At 38.9% G+C, this 20,479-nt stretch overlaps 1 protein-coding gene across 4 annotated transcripts in view; it reads left to right on the forward strand.

Moving 5' to 3' along the window:
* The window catches only part of LOC127414343 (sodium/potassium/calcium exchanger 3-like), a 127,913-nt gene that overhangs the window by 72,085 nt on the left and 35,349 nt on the right, over positions 1 to 20,479 (forward strand). For all 4 annotated transcript variants that reach the window (XM_051652303.1, XM_051652302.1, XM_051652305.1 and 1 more), the window contains one exon: positions 18,067 to 18,143. In XM_051652303.1, the coding sequence (XP_051508263.1) occupies positions 18,067 to 18,143 (77 nt within the window). The remainder of the gene's footprint in view (positions 1 to 18,066; positions 18,144 to 20,479) is intronic.

The raw sequence follows: 20,479 nt of genomic DNA on the forward strand, positions 1-20,479 counted from the left end.
TGAACAGTAGAATTCAGCTCAGTGAGCATGACCGTTCGACTCCGAAGAGAAAATCTGAATGAGTGGTTGCATACCAGCTCCTTTTATACCCATATGTCCAGGGGAGTGGCATGCAAATACCACTCACCAATTTTCATTGGCCTTTTAACAAAGACCAGAGGTGTCTCGGGCTCCCAAGAGTGACCCCTAGTGTCACTACATCAACACAATGTTGAGTGAGTGACAGATAGGGAACCATCCCTTCACTGTGGACAAAAATGATAAACATTGTCTGTGACAAGGAGGAGGGCATGGCCAGGCCGTGATGGTGCACAGCCGGATAAAGGGGAGGCGGAGTCACCAGTTCGAGTGAGAGAGAGAGAGAGAGACGCACGCAACCGCGTTGCATGTGTGTCTATGTTTGTTTATGTTTGTTTTAAGTTAAGTTTGACATTAAAGCTTTATGTTTACAGTTCAGCCGGTTCCTGCCTCCTCCTTGCCCATTCTTGAACTGTTACATGAAACATTCTGAAACATTCAGTAGACAAAAAAGTCCAGCTTTATTCCGTGCATGCCATTGAAGAGAAGTCTTTCCCTCAAGGCCTTGTTGTCATTCCCATTAAAAATCAAAGATGGCGCTACTTTGAATAAGGTCTATAGCAGGCTGCTCTGAGAACTGAAAATAGCATTGCATCATCACATGCCCAGCGTGTGCTATGAGTGTGTGTCAACAGAGCAGCACTCATTCACTGAAACATGCAGCGAATGAAAACTATATTTACTTATTAAATGCAGCCTTTTGCAATTCGCAAAGCAATCGTTTGTCTTCAAGAGACTTTGAATAGAGTAGTCATATGGACTACTTTAATGGTGCATTTATTGTTCTTTTATGTCTTTTTTATGCTAACAGTAACAACCATGACTAATACACAGAATTGGATTTGGATATCGCTCGTTGGACTGATACTGGATCTGGTTAAAAAGGTCAGTATCAAAGCCGATACCGATCCAGGTATCGGATCGGTGCATCCCTAAATAAAGCGCTAAAATCAAATATGTTGGCTACATCAATAACATCAAACCTTGTTGGTTATGCAACATGATTTGAGGGTTGAATTGCAACAAATATTTGAGAGTAAATAATGACTTAGATTTCGCTCTGTTCATTGCAATGTGATTGTAGTGCTTCAGAAGACTTGGATTATAATGCAGAGTCTTATCGATTGATTTACCTGTGGGTTTTATGTTGTTGTCGTTGTTGTTTTTGTTGTTTTTTTTTTAGCTTGGCAGACAGGAATCACTATTGACTTTCATTAAATCATGTAAATTAAATCCTGACTTTTTACAAATTCACCTTTTATGTTTCACGAAATAAAGAAAGTTACACGGGTGTAGAAGGCATCATTGTCACGTTGTAAGTCTGGCCAATAGTGAATAAGCTGTGTTGTCATCAGAGCTTGTGCAGCTCCTCAGGAGCAACTGCAGCAGCTGAGCTAGACGGCTGCTCTTGAACCGCTCTCATGGTACTTTAATTGCATATGTCACAGTGATGCGGCATTGGCGCTGTTTCAAGGTGGACAAAATTTCTAACCGACATGCTCTGCTTCAAGTTCAGCGCGATTGGTCTGCGCAGCGCTGCATGAACTCCAACACACCTATTGCCTTTAAACATGTTTCCTGAACACTTCCTCTTATCTGCCATTGATCGAAAAAACAGATAGTCCCACCCCAAACTGACACCATTGGTTGAGCCAATGTTGGCATGTTGGAATGCTCAAACAGGTTTACACTCTTTGGGGAAATTGTTTACTTATAGCTATCTTTATACAATAAGCTTGGATTCAAGAAAGTATTGAATATCAAAAAATGTATAACTTTTTTCACTGTAATTTTTCTGCATAAGCTGTTTAACTTACATATGGGCACAAAGTGGAACATACATTAGGAATTTGTTGAACAAATTGTGAATTCTCTTCTCATTTCTTCTCTCATTCTCTTGGCCCTTTAAGTCCTCAATCTTCCATTAGATATCCATCACATTAGGTTATGTGCCACCCAGTTTTTAAGCACTTAAAAAAACAGCTTAATACAACAACGTGTGTTTTGAGGAACTGGTTTTAAAGGAACAGTGGAGAGAACTCTTAACTGCCATACTGGTGACAGCAGCAGACTGATTCATATTCCGCAGAAACTGGACTGAATTGTCTCAACACACATCTCTTGGAGAAGGGAAGCCTTGAAACTCGCTCCTTTTCATCTCATAAACCCACAAGCAGTTACACATGGTCCTTTTTAAAGCTTTTTTGTGCATTGTGTGCACCCCATGGCATAAGGCCTACCATATAAAAATAAAGGAGAAGATATATTGAATATTTCTTTTTTCAGGCTTGCTGCACATATCATCATGCAACAGATTAGGACAGGATTTGTAGAGCTTAGCTGATGGACACATGCTGTCCCCAAACACCCTGCACATACAAATACAGAATGAACAGAATAGAGATAGAGGCAGATTTACATTTTTCTTGCCCATCAGATTCTACATTTAAAAGTGCCGCAATGTCATTAGTGACTCGACTAATGCATTAGACGCTTCTTGTTGCGTTCATATTTGATGTATGCCCCTCCTCACGAGAGTCAGCTGCCATGTGTAGAGGGATTAGAGGCGGAGGCAGTGCTCAGTGGTCTTTGGCCTTCATGATCTCCCATCTGGCCAACCCAGACCAGACCACTCTCCCAGTAAATTGTGGGTGACCCAACCACACATAATGTGATAATGACATCACATAGTAGCAGATTCGAGTGTGCATCACCCAAAATGACAATGCCTTGTACAGATAGTAAACTACATTGAGAAGTAGAATGTTATTTGGATGTTAGTTCAGAAAAATGCACCAGTTCCAACATTATCTTCTAATAGGTGAATGTTACATGTTAAAGGCATTTTCCATGTTCAAAGCAATTTAAGCTCAATTAACAGCATTTATGGCATAATAGTTATTACTACACAAAATTATTTAACCTTTTCTATTGTTTTTTAAGAAAACACAAATATCACAGTTACAGGAAGACACTTACAATGGAGATGAATGGGGCCAGTCCATATACAGAACAGTACTTTAAAATACACACTATTTGAAAAGTATAGCCCCAAGACTTTATACGTGTTAACATGATTTTTGAAATAATACAACTATTTGAAAAGTATAGCCAGAAGACGTAAACCTTATTTGTGTTTACGTCATTTTTTAAACAGTATGTATTTTAACATTGAATAAATTAATGAACATTGCATTTACTGTATATAGTGCTTTTCTGACATTACAAAGCACATTACATTGTGAACAGGGGGTTCTCCTCAACCACCACCACTGTATAGCATCCGCCTAGATGATGCGACAGCAGCTGTAGTGTGCTAGTATGCTCACCACACACCAGCTGTTGGTGCAGAGGACAGAGAAGAGTGATAGAGCCATGTGGTGATGGGGGCGTGGCCAAGCGACGTCTGTAGAGAATAAGGCTGGGAGAGGAACGGTAAGGATTGACACCTGTGGGAAATTATTTCTAACAGCTGTTCTGTGTTACAGTGAGAGCTGGAGAGGGATAAGAGGGCAGTCCAGACCGCTGGAGGAGAGAGTGAGAGAGACCAACTTGAGTGTGTGTGCCCTGCTGAAAAGCACACCATATGTGTTATACTGAAAAGTAGTGTAAATAAAGAAACTTATGTGGATTGTTTATCCGGCTCCTGCTTCCTCCTTCCTACCTGAACAAGTGACTTATCACAGTGGTGCTGAAACCCGGGAATTAGGAGGAAGAAAACGCCGTCATGGAGTCCTCGCCACTGGCCAAAGTATTCAAGACCCTCGCCAGTATTCACCATGCCCAACATCAGTCTCTGCTTGAGCTGTATCTGGAACAGGAGCAGCGGTTCCTGATGCTCTTCCAGGCTCAAGCGGAGGACCAGCAGGTGCTATGGAGCTTGGTACACCAGGAGGGGTCTTCCGCCATGAACCCGAACCCACCTACACCCATATCGTACGTCACGCTGATGAAGATGGGACCTCAAGACGACCAGGAGGCGTTACTTGACCTCTTCGAGCAGATGATGGGACCATGGAACTGGCCCAGCTCTCAGTGGGCAGCCTGCCTCATGTCTCTGTTGTCCGGGGAAGCCCAACTTGCAGCTCACCAACTACCTGCATCCAACCTCCTGGTGTACGAAGATCTGAAGAAAGCCATCCTGCAGCGGATTGGCCGAAGCCCAGAGCAACAACGGCAACATTTCCGCTCACTGACACTCGGCTGCCATTCGCATTCACTCGACAGCTCCATGACACCTGCCGAAGGTGGCTGCTGGCTGGAGATCACAACGCTGAGGAGATACTCGATCTGGTGGCATTGGAGCAGTTCATCGTCCGGTTACTGAAAGGGACAGCGATGTGGGTCCAGTACCACCGACCAGCGTTGCTGGGCAGTCCAGCTGGCTGAGGACCATATGGTTGCGTATTCGGGGGCCATTGAGCCACCTACTCTCTCTCTCTCTCTCTCTCCCTTCCCCTCTCCTTCCCCTCATCCTGTTCCTATTCCCCGGAAACAGGGAATTCTGACCCCAAACCCGGTTCCCTGGTCCCGTGGGCCATCAACCCGCAGGTCTTCCTTAACCCTCTCCGCTCTCCCACACAGGCTGGTGAATCTGCTGCCGCGGGTGTGGGCATGAAGTCTGGGCCGGTCTGCTGGAGCTGCGGGGAAGCTGGGCAATTCCAGGACCGATGTCCCGCGATGGAGGTGGAGACATTGGTCCAAATCCCTGACACCCCAAAGGCTGCCCTCGATCGAGCAGGAGCGTACCGGCTACCTGCGGTCCCACCCCATCACCAACAGTTTAGGTCCTGTCCTCCCATAAGGGGAAAGCTCCTCTTCCCTGCCGTCATCATCTTCTGGCAGAATCTAGAATGGGGCTTCTGCCAAAGGAAACTATTCTCCCACTTTATTTGCATTGATCATTATATTCAGAGTCAATCTGGAAGAAATATCATTTAGTGGTTAAAGAAATGTGAGACTGTTTCATGTCACCTGCTCAAACACAGCAAAAATTTTGCTTTAAGCTTCTAGTTGGTTTATTGTTGCCAAAGACATCTTTTAGAGGCAGTTGTCTTGACTATAAATCAACCTAACAACCTAAGTGCTATAATGATTTGCATACAGTGAGCTACAATAATTAGTTTGTTGCCATTTAGCAGGTATTTTTTTTTTATAGAAAGTGATTTACGCTTCATTAATTGCAAGTAGATCTTCCTTATAAAACATAATATATTAGCTCTTACTGTGTACTTTGAATGGAAAATCAATCAGTCTCATAACTTTAATTCAATTTAAAACAGAACATTTCTAGTGTTTTCTGAATGTTTCTGAAAACTTTGTGACAAAACATCTTAAAGGTCTACAGTCACATGATGACAACACAGAACCAAAAATGTTTCCTCTCTTGAATTCATCAGCATATTTTCCTTTATTGTTAGTAATTTAGTTTCTCTTTCCAAGGAAACAAATAAATTCTGCTCACCATACAATGTAATGTAGATTAGTGCACATTTGTGCATTGTTCTTAAAAGCCTTATCTTTTGAGATCTATTTAATGATGTATAGGATTAGAATGAATAATTTATAAAAGTTTGAATTATATAATATTCGTGCGCTTATGTAATCAGCATGGACCTGCACCAATTACTACACCCAGTTACTACAGTGCCGGTCAATCCTGCTTGATCCTGCATAGATTTAAAAGTCAGGGATTTGAGAAAGACTTTGCATGTATCATCAAATATGCTTATCCTAGCCACCTTTTCTTCTGCTGTATGTGTGTTTGAGTGTTAGAGAAATTGAGTCTTTTAGTCTTTTAGTTCAGAAACAGTATAATTTGGCCTTGACATGCCTTCAATCTCACATCACTTATTTATTTTCGCTTTAACCTTTTTACATAAGCAGGTACAGAACATTGTATCTTATTTATCTGTAGACCTGGATGGAAACACCAGCTAGTATACTAGTAGAACTCTGTGTGTGTTGAAACATTTTTTGCGTGTACTAGAAAAAGTCCTGTTATTAAGGACTCTTGGATTGCTGATTAATGATTTATCATTTGGGGAGCAATTAGCAGCACAAAGTAGCTGTGATTGGTGTACCAGTGAATAGAGCTCAGTTAAAACAATCGCACGCTGATGTTAGTGCAGCATTTAGATGCTTGTGAATAGCTTTAATTGAATCCAGGACTAATTGATCTCACTATCTAAGCTGTGTTTGAGAAGGCAGACCGTAGAGAGGACTAGTGTTGTTGGCATTTAAATCAAGTCATTAATTAGCAGTTCTGAGTGTCCCCTCTCAAACTCCATACCTGAAGCACTTGAGCGCCACTACCCATGTTTACAATCAACACCTCAACCCCTCTCAATCAGAGATTTACTTGTAGTGGTCTCAATGGAGAAACGTGCTTTTTGTCTGCAAAATGGATGGCATCTACTGTACTAGCAGGAGCTAATTGCTGATGCTAACAAGCCAAACCTTGACCCTCTGGTCTGTATCATTAGAAAAAGTGGCCAACTTGGTAACATGTGCCTTGTAAGCCAATCATATAAAGACCATAATGTCATATAAATGTAGTCTGAGTTTTACGAAAGTTAATAACCATTGTGACTTTTCTTGACTTCTCTTATAAAAAAAAATAAAAAAAATAAAAAAAATCCTATAGCAAACTCCAAATACAGCTCTCTCTGAAATTAATGATTCATGTCAAACTTCCCCTCTAGGGAAGTGGCTCTGCTGTCAATGGTCCAGAGATTGAGAGAAAGACAATTATCTAACAAAATTCTCTGTAAAATCTGTCAGATATGGGGTATCTTAGATATCAAGCGTGCTTTACAAGGATCAAAAATGAAAAGCCAAGTCTGGAATACACCTCAAGTGCACTGAAGGTAAAAGCTTGACTCTTTGTTTGTCATTAATCTGAAATAGCACTTCAGTGGCATAGTTTGAGTTTCCAAAACACACAAGAGATGAGATCAAGGACAGACAGACATAACAAAATGCACAACAAAAATGGAAGTTTTCGTGGCCGTGTAATCAGAGCTCAGAGAAGAGTTGTTCTCAAAAAGAACGCTCATGTGAAGTGGTAATAGAACACAGGAAGTGGCTTCTCCTGTTATCCTGGTATCTCACTTTTTCTTCTGGTCACTTATATGTCTCTCCCCTTTTCCAAGGATGAAAGAAACTCATCCTATTGCTATGACCCTAGCTAGCTTCATGCTTGGTTTCAAATAATATTTGGTGTTTCGTTCTGAATTCTCTTGCTCTTATTTTTGTGTCTATCCCAACTATCACACAACCACAGGATGTACAGCAGAATGATGGCTTAATGTCAGATAATTTTCTAACTTCAGCATTTATAGTAAAAGAGTAAGTAAATCATTCACTTGTTGCTGTGTGTTGTATTGAAGAGATGGTAATAAAATCTGCTTCTTAGTTTACCGAGATCGAGATCTGCGTGTCGGTTAACTGTACACTGCTAAGAAAGAGAGAATGCTCTCTGACGAGAACGGAGAGTAAAATGCGTTTATTAATTTGCCAAGATGAAACAAGATGAAGTTTGGCACAAAGAAAGTTAAAGCAGTATTTTCCCAGTGGCTTTCTGCTCTCTGCTGGTAGTGTAAATGTTGTGGAGGCGTGTCAGACGGCGTGGAGGACTGTCCAGTCAGCGCCTGATCTATCATTCATTCTGCCTGTGCAACAGTGTGATAAAACGATGGCAAAATGCAATATATGGTAAAACTATATGCGTTCAAAACCAATGAGTTTATGAAAATCATAATTAATGATAATAACATGATAAAATATATTGCCAGCCTGTAATATAAAGCAGCATAATGTAGTATTTTTGTATTGCTAAAATAGATGGAAGTGGCTGATACAAGAAGTGGTCCACATTCAAGGTTGATAATGCCGGCGCCATAGTTTCGCTGAAAAATAAGGTGGATAAAGCATCAGACGAGCAGCTCACCAGCTTTGATGTTACTGCATTAGCTTAAATTTTCCCTACAATACTCTTCTGTGTAATTCCACATCAGTTGATAATGCATGTCAACTGGGCCTGGTATACCCTCACTGGAAACAGTTTTTTGAGGACATTAGGGCTGAAACAATTAGTCATCGTTATCGACAACTTCGACGATAAAAAATTGTCGACAACATTTTTTGATGTCGAATAGTCATTTGATCTCATTTAACGTAACATGAGATCATATGAAACTCTAATGATGACTTGTGAGAGCAGCACTGCAGTTCGCGCCTGACTGAGGAGAGGAAGAATTACACAGCTCACAGTCCAGATGCACTCTAAACTTTCCAAACAACTTTGAGTGATGTAGATCGCAAAGTATGAGGGAAATATAATGCAAAAGAACAAAATAAGTTAATACAGAAGCACTCTCGTTGTGGAATAAGCAGAGCCGGAGCTCTTTAAAGGAGACACCCTGGCATTACACCTTAAACGCAGTTATATTTAATGCATTATAGCTTTATTAAAGTTCAAATAATACGGAAGCAGATCATGAAAATAACTACAAACTCCGAAACTGGCATTTCTCTGTGCTCTGTCCTTTACTTCAGTGAATGTCATTTAGAGGTATTTTTAAAAGATGATTTTGTCATCTTTATTGTTAGTAAGCATGTTTAATACAACCTTTTAAGTCGGGGCACAAGCTGAATAATCGGTTAAGAGCTAATGATTAATTGTTGTAATAATTGCTAAATAGTTGAATAATCATTCTAAAAATCATTAGATTAATCGATTATCAAAATAATCGTTAGTTGCAGCCCTAGACGTCATGCACTGGATTATGCATCTTCAGCAATGTTTAATTGCAAATAACAAAATGCACATTGTTAAATGGACGAGTGGAAACTTAAGTCATCTATGGGAAAACAGGATTTAGGGGGAAATCATATTCGAGGGAGAACTTTTTCATGGAATCGGTTAATGACTCAGCATCTGCCCCTAAGTTACATCATCGACAGCAGTTTGTGTGCTGTATTTCATAGAGAAGTGATCAGAAAAATGTCAGTGAATGCTGTCTGTAGGGTTCAGCATTGGCATTAAGTCATTTTTAAACTGCAGGATCATATGGACATGGTAGGGATTTACCAAATAAAAGTTATTTTGTGCGAGTTTTTTTTTTTTTAATTTTTTTTTTTTTTTGAAAGAATGATCCCTCAATATTTAACATAACAATAAAGCAGGAATGATGGCTGACTTGAAGCTTTTCCCAAAGTTCATAGACAAATGTTTAAATGATCTTTATAAAAGTCATTCCAGCTCTAAAATCTGATTGGATGAGCTGTTGGAAACCATTGTAAAATAGCTGACACACACAAACACACACACTCACACACACACATACAATATACAGGTGCATCTCAATAAATTAGAATGTCGTGGAAAAGTTCATTTATTTCAGTAATTCAACTCAAATTGTGAAACTTGTGTATTAAATAAATTCAATGCACACAGACTGAAGTAGTTTAAGTCTTTGGTTCTTTTAATTGTGATGATTTTGGCTCACATTTAACAAAAACCCACCAATTCACTATCTCAAAAAATTAGAATATGGTGACATGCCAATCAGCTAATCAACTCAAAACACCTGCAAAGGTTTCCTGAGCCTTCAAAATGGTCTCTCAGTTTGGTTCACTAGGCTACACAATGATGGGGAAGACTGCTGATCTGACAGTTGTCCAGAAGACAATCATTGACACCCTTCACAAGGAGGGTAAGCCACAAACATTCATTGCCAAAGAAGCTGGCTGTTCACAGAGTGCTGTATCCAAGCATGTTAACAGAAAGTTGAGTGGAAGGAAAAAGTGTGGAAGAAAAAGATGCACAACCAACCGAGAGAACCGCAGCCTTATGAGAATTGTCAAGCAAAATCGATTCAAGAATTTGGGTGAACTTCACAAGGAATGGACTGAGGCTGGGGTCAAGGCATCAAGAGCCACCACACACAGACGTGTCAAGGAATTTGGCTACAGTTGTTGTATTCCTCTTGTTAAGCCACTCCTGAACCACAGACAACGTCAGAGGCATCTTACCTGGGCTAAGGAGAAGAAGAACTGGACTGTTGCCCAGTGTTCCAAAGTCCTCTTTTCAGATGAGAGCAAGTTTTGTATTTCATTTGGAAACCAAGGTCCTAGAGTCTGGAGGAAGGGTGGAGAAGCTCATAGCCCAAGTTGCTTGAAGTCCAGGGTTAAGTTTCCACAGTCTGTGATGATTTGGGGTGCAATGTCATCTGCTGGTGTTGGTCCATTGTATTTTTTGAAAACCAAAGTCACTGCACCCGTTTACCAAGACATTTTGGAGCACTTCATGCTTCCTTCTGCTGACCAGCTTTTTAAAGATGCTGATTTCATTTTCCAGCAGGATTTGGCACCTGCCCACACTGCCAAAAGCACCAAAAGTTGGTTAAATGACCATGGTGTTGGTGTGCTTGACTGGCCAGCAAACTCACCAGACCTGAACCCCATAGAGAATCTGTGGGTATTGTCAAGAGGAAAATGAGAAACAAGAGACCAAAAAATGCAGATGAGCTGAAGGCCACTGTCAAAGAAACCTGGGCTTCCATACCACCTCAGCATTGCCACAAACTGATCACCTCCATGCCACGCTGAATTGAGGCAGTAATTAAAGCAAAATGAGCCCCTACCATCTCTTTAACAGGGGCCTAATGTTCAAGTACTGTATATGTGATTTCACTTTAACCTTTGATGGAGGTAGGAAACAAGTTCAGAGTGAATCTCTACTTGTGTGAGAAGCCACAAGTACTGTATGTGTCATTGAACTCCACTTGTTATTGTCTAGCTCGGTCACTAAGTGAATCAGTTGTTTGACTGGCATCTTTGATGAGCGGAAAGTGTGATATCTTTAGAGCTCCCATGGGAAATTTGTTTTAAACCACACAGGCATTATAATGACAGTGACAACATATGAAATTCCCAGAGGGGCTTCTATAGTAATCACCAAACATAAATAATGAAGAACAAAACAATAAGTCTCAATTTCATTATGCTGTAATTTTGTCTGTTTATTACTGTCAAACTGCAGTATACTCCAGTTAACTTATTGAGTACATTATGTTGGAATTTCTCTAAGTTAATTTCTAATTTGTTGTCTTTCTCTCTACGCTTGCATTACACTTTTTTCCAAAGTAACTTACAATGCATTGAAAGTATACTGTACATTTTATCAGTAGCCTATGTGTACCCTTGGAATTGAACTGCAGCACTTACCAGTTGAGCCACAGGAACACTATGTCTCACTTGTGTATATCACCTGCGGATATCCCCTCAACCGCTTCCAGAGTCCAGAAAAGTACCAACAGCAGGGGAGTATCTGCCATGTCTCACCTTACCACAGATTTTCTCCAGATTTTCTTCCCATCTGGCTTACCCATGCTACAGGGTATGAATTAATTAAAGTTAATTTAATATCTTAAATACTTGTGCTCTATATTGGTTGAGTTCACAGAGCTGTCTGCATTCTTTCCTAATGTTGTGTGTGATCTGTGGAGAGCAGATGCTGATCTATCTATCTATCTCTCTATCTATCTATCTATCTGTCTGTCTGTCTGTCTGTCTGTGACTGTCTGTTGGTGTAGACGTTATATAAGAGGCAGAATTTATATTGTCATATTTAAATATGTTTGTACATATAGGGGAATTCAGGTTATTGTAATTGGGCACACATTGAGTGCACATTGAAACAGAGCAATTGCATGACAACTAAAGAACTTCAGCTCCTTCAGGAGGGAGAAATTCGCTAGTTTCTGTTTGTCTTGACGACAGAAGTGGTTTAATTTAATCAATTAGCTTAAATTGACAACAGATGCTGCCTTCCTGTTGAGTGGTATTACAGAGGTCTGGCCCTCAGTGATGCTGTAACAATCTGTGCATGATTGACAGCTGCTGTATGTCTACTTTGAAGCAGAAGCATTACATCTTCTGATTTTGAGCCTTTGAAGTAGGCTTATTCAAACAGCTTAATGTGCAAAATTGCAATGAAAATATTTTAGATGCTTGTGACTATATCCCAAATGGTGTCCTCACGGGGAGTTGTTGAATAGTTAATGCCCAGCTTCCTATCATATTCAGAGGAGAAGCAGGGGGTCACACTGACATTGGTTAATTTATATGGACAGTCCTCATGTCCTTCCTGCGGGCCATTAGTCTCCTGGAACTCTGAAGGAGGAGGCTGTGCAAGGCCTTAATTCTGCTGAGAATCATCCCTGTCTTTCTCGTTCCTCTGGTTCTCGTGGTTCAGGGTGAATTAAGTCTTTTCTAAGCACATCAAAATTATCTTGTCTAATTCTTGCTTGGTACATAGAAGTTGCTCTAGAAAAACAGCCAAGTCTGTTTGTTTAAACTCAGTACATATTCATACAATAATTAAGCAATATCACATGAGCAAGACTGCTGTTGTAGTGAATATCAGTATGACCAGAGATGTTAGGTAGGAGATTAGCCTCAATCACCATTCACTTTCATTGTATGGAAAAAGATGTGTAATGAAAGTGAATGGTGACTGAGGCTAACATTCTGCATTACATCTCCTTTTGAGTTCCACACAGGAAAAGAAGTCACCTGTGTTTGGAACAACATGAAACAGAATTTTTGAGTAAAATATTCCTTTATCCTATATCAATATATCCTATATAAAGTAACTTACAATTTTTGCCATATTAAGTAACTTACATTTACACACATTAATGCCACAAACACAGACAAAAACTGAAACCATCCCAGAGCTTGTATACTATATTGAATTCTTGGAACACTGTTTGTCCAATCAGGTTAGAGGCCTGGAACTAACTGCTGTATAAAATGATTTTAAATTAATTTCTGTTTGTTTGCCTTCACCATTATTACAGAAGGGAGCTCTCTTTAGACGCTTTCAACATTGCCAAGTTCACTGTTGCTGTTGTGTTCTTTAATTGATCCAGTCACAGTAGCTAGCTTTTGTTTAGTGCTGCTTTATTCATTGGTACTATAATTGAAATTTTATTAATCAGAGGCTCTTGTGCCTGGGAGTGTTGCAGAATGATTTGTGAAGGGACCAGATCCGGGAGGCTGTGACTCTCTAATTCAGGCCATACCAACAATAAAACCCATGAAAACCAAGAACTCCAGTACAGATCTGTTGTTTCCGGGATACAAATTGGCAAATGACTCTTGCTCCAGCACTTATCGTCATCTGTTTGTCATCAGAAGTCTTTTGTTATGAGTTATGAGTGATGAGGCAATGTTTTCCCTGTGTTTTGGGGTGCTGGGAAGAAGTTATGTTTGTGAAATGAGCAATTGAATTGCACGGAGACTCACCTAAACAGTTGCAATAATTTTGCACTCAGTCAAGCCTCTAGATCTCAAGTCCGAGTCGATTCTCAAGTCCTCACTGCTCGAGTCCAAGTCCAAGTCACCAATTTCGTGTCCGAATAAAAGTTACGAGTCCTTGTCTGTGTTATAAAAAAATCACAGTGCTGTTGTCACTTCAAGTTTATTGACACACATACAAGTTCAGCTTTTCAGAGTGTATTGTACAGGAAATGATCCCGTATTATAATGGATGGGTGGCAACTCTAGAATATAGCTTACCTTTTGCGGTGCACCTGGGAAAGATGCCGGTTGAAATTAGAGGTTGTCACCAGCTTTTCCTCAATCACTCTTTGACCAGTTTTGCATTTTGCTGAATATTTCTTCACATCTGAGGTAAAATCACTGTAACCAAAACTGACAACTTGGGGCACTGGCATGTTGATGTAATGTTAAAGGTGTCTGGTTAGATAGCAAACGTTATTTTATTGGCTGAATGAGCTTTAAGTGTGTCGTTAGCGATTTTACCCATTTTGTAACTTCCACAGGCTGAGCCGTTGGATAAGCCACACCCCCTCTTTCCAAAACCTCGCACTAAACAATTTAATGGTTGTAACAAGTCCACTCCTCCAAGTCAGAATGCACTCAAGTCCAAGTCCGAGTCATTAGTGTTCAAGTCCAAGATGCGTCACGAGTCATAAATATTGCGACTGGAGTCGGACTCGGGTCCGAGTCCTGGACTCGAGTACTACAGCACTGATATCCAGCATATACACAGATGTGCTGTGTAGTTGAGTGCACTATGCTCAGATTCTGAGAAAACAGTGTGAAAATTGCATGCATGTACAACACATTTGGTTGGAAAGTCTAAAAACTTTGAAGCCATTTTTCTCAGTTTCAGTGTTGATGTAGTTACTGTGTTTTACCATTGTAGGGCAGTGTTTTCTGCTGCATTCTCCACAACCCATAACTCAGAACCAGCCCTCAAGATGGAGAGCTGCACTGTATAAATTGCAATTAATACGTATTTTGTGGCAGTGTTTGCCCCATTACCTGGTTTGCATAATTGTGAATCTGGAGCTAAAACAATGCAAAAAGTGTGTGCTAATAAACAGTGCTATTAGTGGACACAGTTCATTCTGCATCTCCAATCCACCGGGCACTGGCATGGTTTCAGGGGCTTTCAGCGTAAAGAATGAAGGATTAGTGTCATTAGATGTACTGTATGTAAAGAAGGGCCAGGTGACAGGGCCCTCACTTGATCTCTGTATGCTGTTGGGTGGTTAAACATTGTTGTGCGAGTTCTGTTAGGTAGTTTCAACTCTAGTTCAACTCTATGGTGTTTAGGGCATTGGGAGGCAGCGTGAAGCCTTGTGACGCATTCATCCTCCCCGGTGATCTGAGAGAGAATGTCACTGCACAATGTGCAACCATGGACACGCACAAACACTCTTGCACATATTCCTGTAATGACTGCCATGTTATACAAATACAGTTATGTTGATCTTTCTGTGAAACTGAGAACTGGCCTCTATTTTGTCTACTGTCCTCTCCCAATGTGGTGGCTCTAGAGAGTAGCATTAACAAGATGAAAGTGTTACTGCTCAGATGTCGCTCTTTCATAGCTCAGGACACTTATTGAAGTTCTTAGTTATGTATTTCATTTAAGTATTAAGGTATCAGATGTTTCTCAAAAAATCCTTGGGGTCAACACACAATTTACTCTGTCTCCTGTGTACATGAGAGGTTACTAAACCTCTCATGTACTTGCCCGACACTCTGTCTTGAAATTAGCGGAGAATTTGGAGTGATATGATCCAAGAACAATTGATGTCTGCTTTTGCTAACTCTTCTTGTGTAATAAACCACTCCGACCAGCTCACAAATCTGACTGAATGAACCGACTGCAACAGTTCTTGAGTCAACAGTACACTGAACTAAAAAAAAATTTCTCTTTCGGACATCTCCAAAATGCCAAGAACCAATGAGTGAGCAGGTGTTTCTATGAGTATGCGTTTGAGTGAGGTGGGTGAAAGTATCAGATGGTTCTTCTAAAGTTAAAATAAAATAAAAGTAGACACAACTGTGTCAATTGTTTACATACAGTAAGAGTAAAGAGCTGTACCATATAATGTGGGTGGCATAGCCTAGATTATTTTATCTTGGAAGCATTTTATGACAAAAGTTTGCATTCAAAGTGAAATTTTTTTGAAAAATATTGTTATCTTGGCAAATCTGAGTACAGTGTGAAATACTGTTAAGATCTTTTCGGAAACACTAGAGGAGACATGTGAGATTGCTGCTTTCTTACTTTTTTCTCAGAAAAAAAAAAAAGAATCAGGAGACATAATTGGACGCTTCCATTTGCTCTCCATTTAATCTTATTGTTATTTAGCAGAAATATTTGAGATATTAAAGAGGTTTCATTTGTAATTTTTCTTTCCTCTGTGATGAGAGGAAGAGGAAGTTTTTTCAGTACTGCAATGACTAGCAGCTTAATCTGTGAAGATGTTTCTCAAGTATGCAATACAATTGAAAAAGAATACTTGAAACAAAATGAATAACGAATAAAAGAATTCTACAGAGAAAAGAATGCTTTCTTTCTAACAATAATTTTTTGTGGAAAACAGTGTGGGGAAGATCAGATAAACAGTGTATTTTAGTCTCTCTATGTACACAAAGATATTTTCTATCTTTCTGTCGATTGTAAAAGGTGACATAGATGTTCAAAGCTACATATGTTCAAAACTATTTTTCTGTTGACACTGGAACAAATTAGGTTTCCGGTGAGAAATCAGCTTTTTCCCCAAATGGAACAGGACCAGTCTCTGGGGTCTGAACGCTTTTCAATCAGGGCCATCGTATCTTGGATGCTGACGTCATAGCAACGAGCTGTGTAGGAACAAGCGTAATTGCAATACTTGAGAGAGCTCATGGCTGACTCTGCCGCTCCCATCTTACAGTATGTAAAACTGAATCCGGGCAACTAAGTGGGCACTTTCAATGTCTTGATTCCATTCGCAGGCTTCAGGTTTATCAATGGAGCTGGCCAGGTGACATGCTGTGCCAGTGAATAGCTTGTTAACAGAGCAGTGATGGCTGGGGAGCAGCAGTAATGCATCAGAAGCACAAGAATAGCATCTGAAAATTTCACCAGTCCCACTTTCAGATAGTTCTCCATGCTTTCTGAAGAAAGGCTGCTATCGTTTTGCATTTTCACATTCATTTTAATTTTAATTCTATTTTCAAATTTACTTCACAATTTAGTGCAGTTTTAGATAGTTTCAGGAATGGTTGTGATAGTTAAAGTTTTTGTTTTATGGACTTTTTTATTAAATTTTTATTAAATTGTAATTTTTGAGAACATTTCATGCCAATGTGTGAAATTTCTGTGACACTAATGTCTCCAAACGGAATTGCAAAAAAAAAAAAAAAAAGTTTTTAAATAGATTCCAGAAAACTTCCATTAGTTGTACAAACAGATAGGCCAGCTTCAGACTCTCAACATTGGTCGAGCCAATGTTGCTGTGTCAGGCTAAAGGGGCCGCTCAAATAGAACAATGTTTTGATAGCCCCAAAGTGTTACACTTTTAGGTGTAATCAACCTACAAATGGCTTATAGTTGCATATTACTTCATGTAAGAAAGACTTTTAACATGGAAATAAATACACACATTAGCTTAAAATACACAAAGCAAGAAGAAATAATTTCATGTTCAAAGTAAAGTATGAAATTATTTTTTATAGTGACATATAAAATGGCCTGAGATTTGAATCCTATGAAGGACCAAATCACTGCACAAAAATAAATATACTGTACAGTAACATGTTTATGAGCTTTTTCTTTCCCACCAGCCATTGCACTTTTATTTGTCTCCATTCTGGTTATAAGTATCAGTAAACTCATGCCAGATTATCTTTTTTACTTTGTTTTAATGCATTATTTCAGTTTGTGAAAAAAAAATGTTTTTGTAAGTATTTGTACTAGATTTAGTGTTAGTTTACAATAATAACCACACTCTGAAGATAAGTTAATTATCTCTGACAACATAATTTTTGTAGATATAACAGCAGAGTAAAAGCTAGGGTATACTTTGTTTTTCTGCGTGCTATTACATCGTAAATTACATTTAATAGTATACTCTTTCAGCCATGAACAGGTAAAGACTAGTTCGATGCATTCACACTATGACTGCTTTGTGAAACTCTTAAGTATAGTCAGCTCCAGGCACATGTGCAGATAACGCTTACAGGTGGGCGAGGTTACAAAAACTGTGCTGCGCCCAAAATATGTTGATAATATTTAAATTTGCGTTCTGTGCACTGTGTGCGAGATGGACCGGTATGGTACGGAAAAACAAATAATATTTTAGCTTTTATAGAATATCGCTACATGCGTCCTTTTGATAAAGAATTAACTTAAAATAATTTTTTTGACACTTAAGAGAAACAAAGGCTTAAGGCACCACATCCTGACTTGATAAAATGTGCATTAGCTGTGTATAATTACTCTGTGATTGAAAGCATTTACTAGTTTTCCACTGTAGTGTTCGGTATGTTTAATTACATGATGTATAATGAAAGGGAAATCTCTATGTGAAACGTGTGCTGCGCTACGTTTTACACGTGGGTGTGTGGGCTGTTCTTGTAACCGTACGTGTGTGTGTGTGTTTTCTGCAGGTATACATGAGTTCCCTGATGATATTTTCACCAACCAGGAGCGAATGGAGGGGGCTGTAGCCTTGCATGTTCTTTGTGTAAGTACCTTTGCCATCTGCTTTTCCTTTTCAACATTCTACACAGTAGTTTGAATGCTCGATTCAAGCCGAAATCTTCTTAATAAATTACATGACCACTTCAAATCACAAAGCTTTGTGTTCCATTCAAGCGTTAGCTCAATCTCTGACCTTACTTGTTACAATTGCTGCAATAAATTAATAGAAGTTACATGCTTATTGGTACACATGAATGAACTGATCATGTTAATTTTCTGGTAATATTACCTCAGAGTAATAGATGATGTGAACAAGCACAGAGTGGTTTATAGAACTTAAATTTTACTCTCAGAGCTTGAAATTCAAGCAGATTGTCTCTGTTATATTAATCATTCCAGTAATGCAAATGTATGTTCTATCAGTAATTTAAAGAAAAAAGGTAATACAAATTTATAAACTCTATAAACAAGTAATTTACAAACTTTATATATTTCTGGATTATTTCTTAATATATTGTAAAATATGAATATACATCTTTCATGACAAATTTTTATTTGACAACCTGTTCTCACTCCCGAGGCATCAAATACTGCTGCTTGTGCTAGAGCCCAGCGTGTCAATCTGCAGATGCCAAAAACACCCTCTGGCGTCTGTGTCTGACGCATGCAGCAGGGCAGTCTAAAAGGGAGGCATCACTATGAATCTTCGAATAGTGTGTTTAACTGCAATATGTTTTATTATACTTATAAATATATTAGTGTGGTTACTTTACACAGTCATATTGATTATTTTAGATCCCCTAACTCAAACCCATTCCTGAACCTAACTAATTATCAACTATATAAAACATGAAAGAGGTTTCATGTTTTATATTGTTGATAATTGGTTAGGTTCAGAATTATCAACGATATAAAACATGAAAGAGGTTTCATGTTTAATATAGTTGATAATTGGTTAGGTTCATGAATGGGGTTGGGTAAATTTTGTAACAATAATTTAAATTTACATTATACTTTTTATAGATATTTCTAAGCATCAGATCTCACCTTTATACCTAAACCGAAATGATTCTCAACAATATTGAAGACATAACAAGTAGATAAAGTACAGTCATAATTTATTTAAAATAAAAATTATACAGAAGCATTATAATAATATTCCAAACCATACGATAGCATTGTGTGAGGAACAGAGTGAAATGGAAGATTTTAATCGCTGAAAATTTCCCCCTTTCATGAAGGCAGTGTCTTCCAAAAAGGGTCACACATCTCATTCAAAAGATACATCCGAATCCGAGCTCATTGTAATCGGTAACAAGACACGGGAGAGCCAATGGTGTTTGACATCGCTGATGCCTTCTCGTGGCAGCAATTTTTTTAACGTGTTAGAACGAGTCGAGAGTGGGATGCGCTTGCCGGATGCGTCGGAAACTGATGCATTTGATTGTACAGCAAAGCTGAAGTGTTTACTCTTATCCCAGCTTAATATGCAGAGAGAGTTATAAATAAGCCATTCATAAGTTAAATTTCTCGAAAACTGTAAATACTGTTTCTGTGGTGCTATAAAATTTCCTCTGTTAATTTTGAGTGACCTGTCCAGTCCAACAAGGAACACTGACTCAAACAATGCCATGAGTTGGGAGTGGGACTATCATTTGTTTAATCAATGGCAGACAGGGTTGTATTCAGAAGGCTGTTTGAAAACAAAGTTTATTTCTGTAATTCCGTTCAGTGGCACTAGTGGCACAGAAATTACACACTTCAGCTTTAAGAAATTATCTAGTTGGTATTATGTAATGTAGTCAGTCATGTTTTGGAATGTTATTTTAAAGTTAACATAAGGTAACCAAATCTTTTATCAATAATAAGATCAATCTTGGTAATCTCATTATCATCAAGATCAATAAAAGATGCTGTATTTTTCAATGTGGATTAGCTTTGGTCATGACTTTTTCTTATGATGCATGTTATCCATTTCTCTAATGTGCAAGTGTTATAGTTCATAGGAAAGGCACATTTCTTTTATTAATTTCTTAGAGGAGTGATATTCCTTAAAGCTTTCCTGCTGTTTTTCCATCTGTTTTATGGCAAAGATGTTTCTCAGTGGTTTCACAAAATCTTGTGTACAGATGCGCTTTATCTAAAATCTAGACTGTTGTGAAGTTTATCTGCATTTGAAGAGTTTTATTTAATTGGTATGTCCTTGCATTCTTACTAGAAATACTATTTACTACAGTACATGTGCACTGTGCAGCCCTACTGAAAGAGATTGCAATCAGCATTTAGTATGCAGTACTTTTGTGCATATGTGTTAAAGAGAGAGAGAAAGAGAGAGAGTCTCTGGAACTCCATGCCTGATGACACAATCATTTGTTTACA

This window comes from Myxocyprinus asiaticus, chromosome 23 (genome assembly GCF_019703515.2).
Source record: "Myxocyprinus asiaticus isolate MX2 ecotype Aquarium Trade chromosome 23, UBuf_Myxa_2, whole genome shotgun sequence".
Lineage (NCBI taxonomy): Eukaryota > Metazoa > Chordata > Actinopteri > Cypriniformes > Catostomidae > Myxocyprinus > Myxocyprinus asiaticus.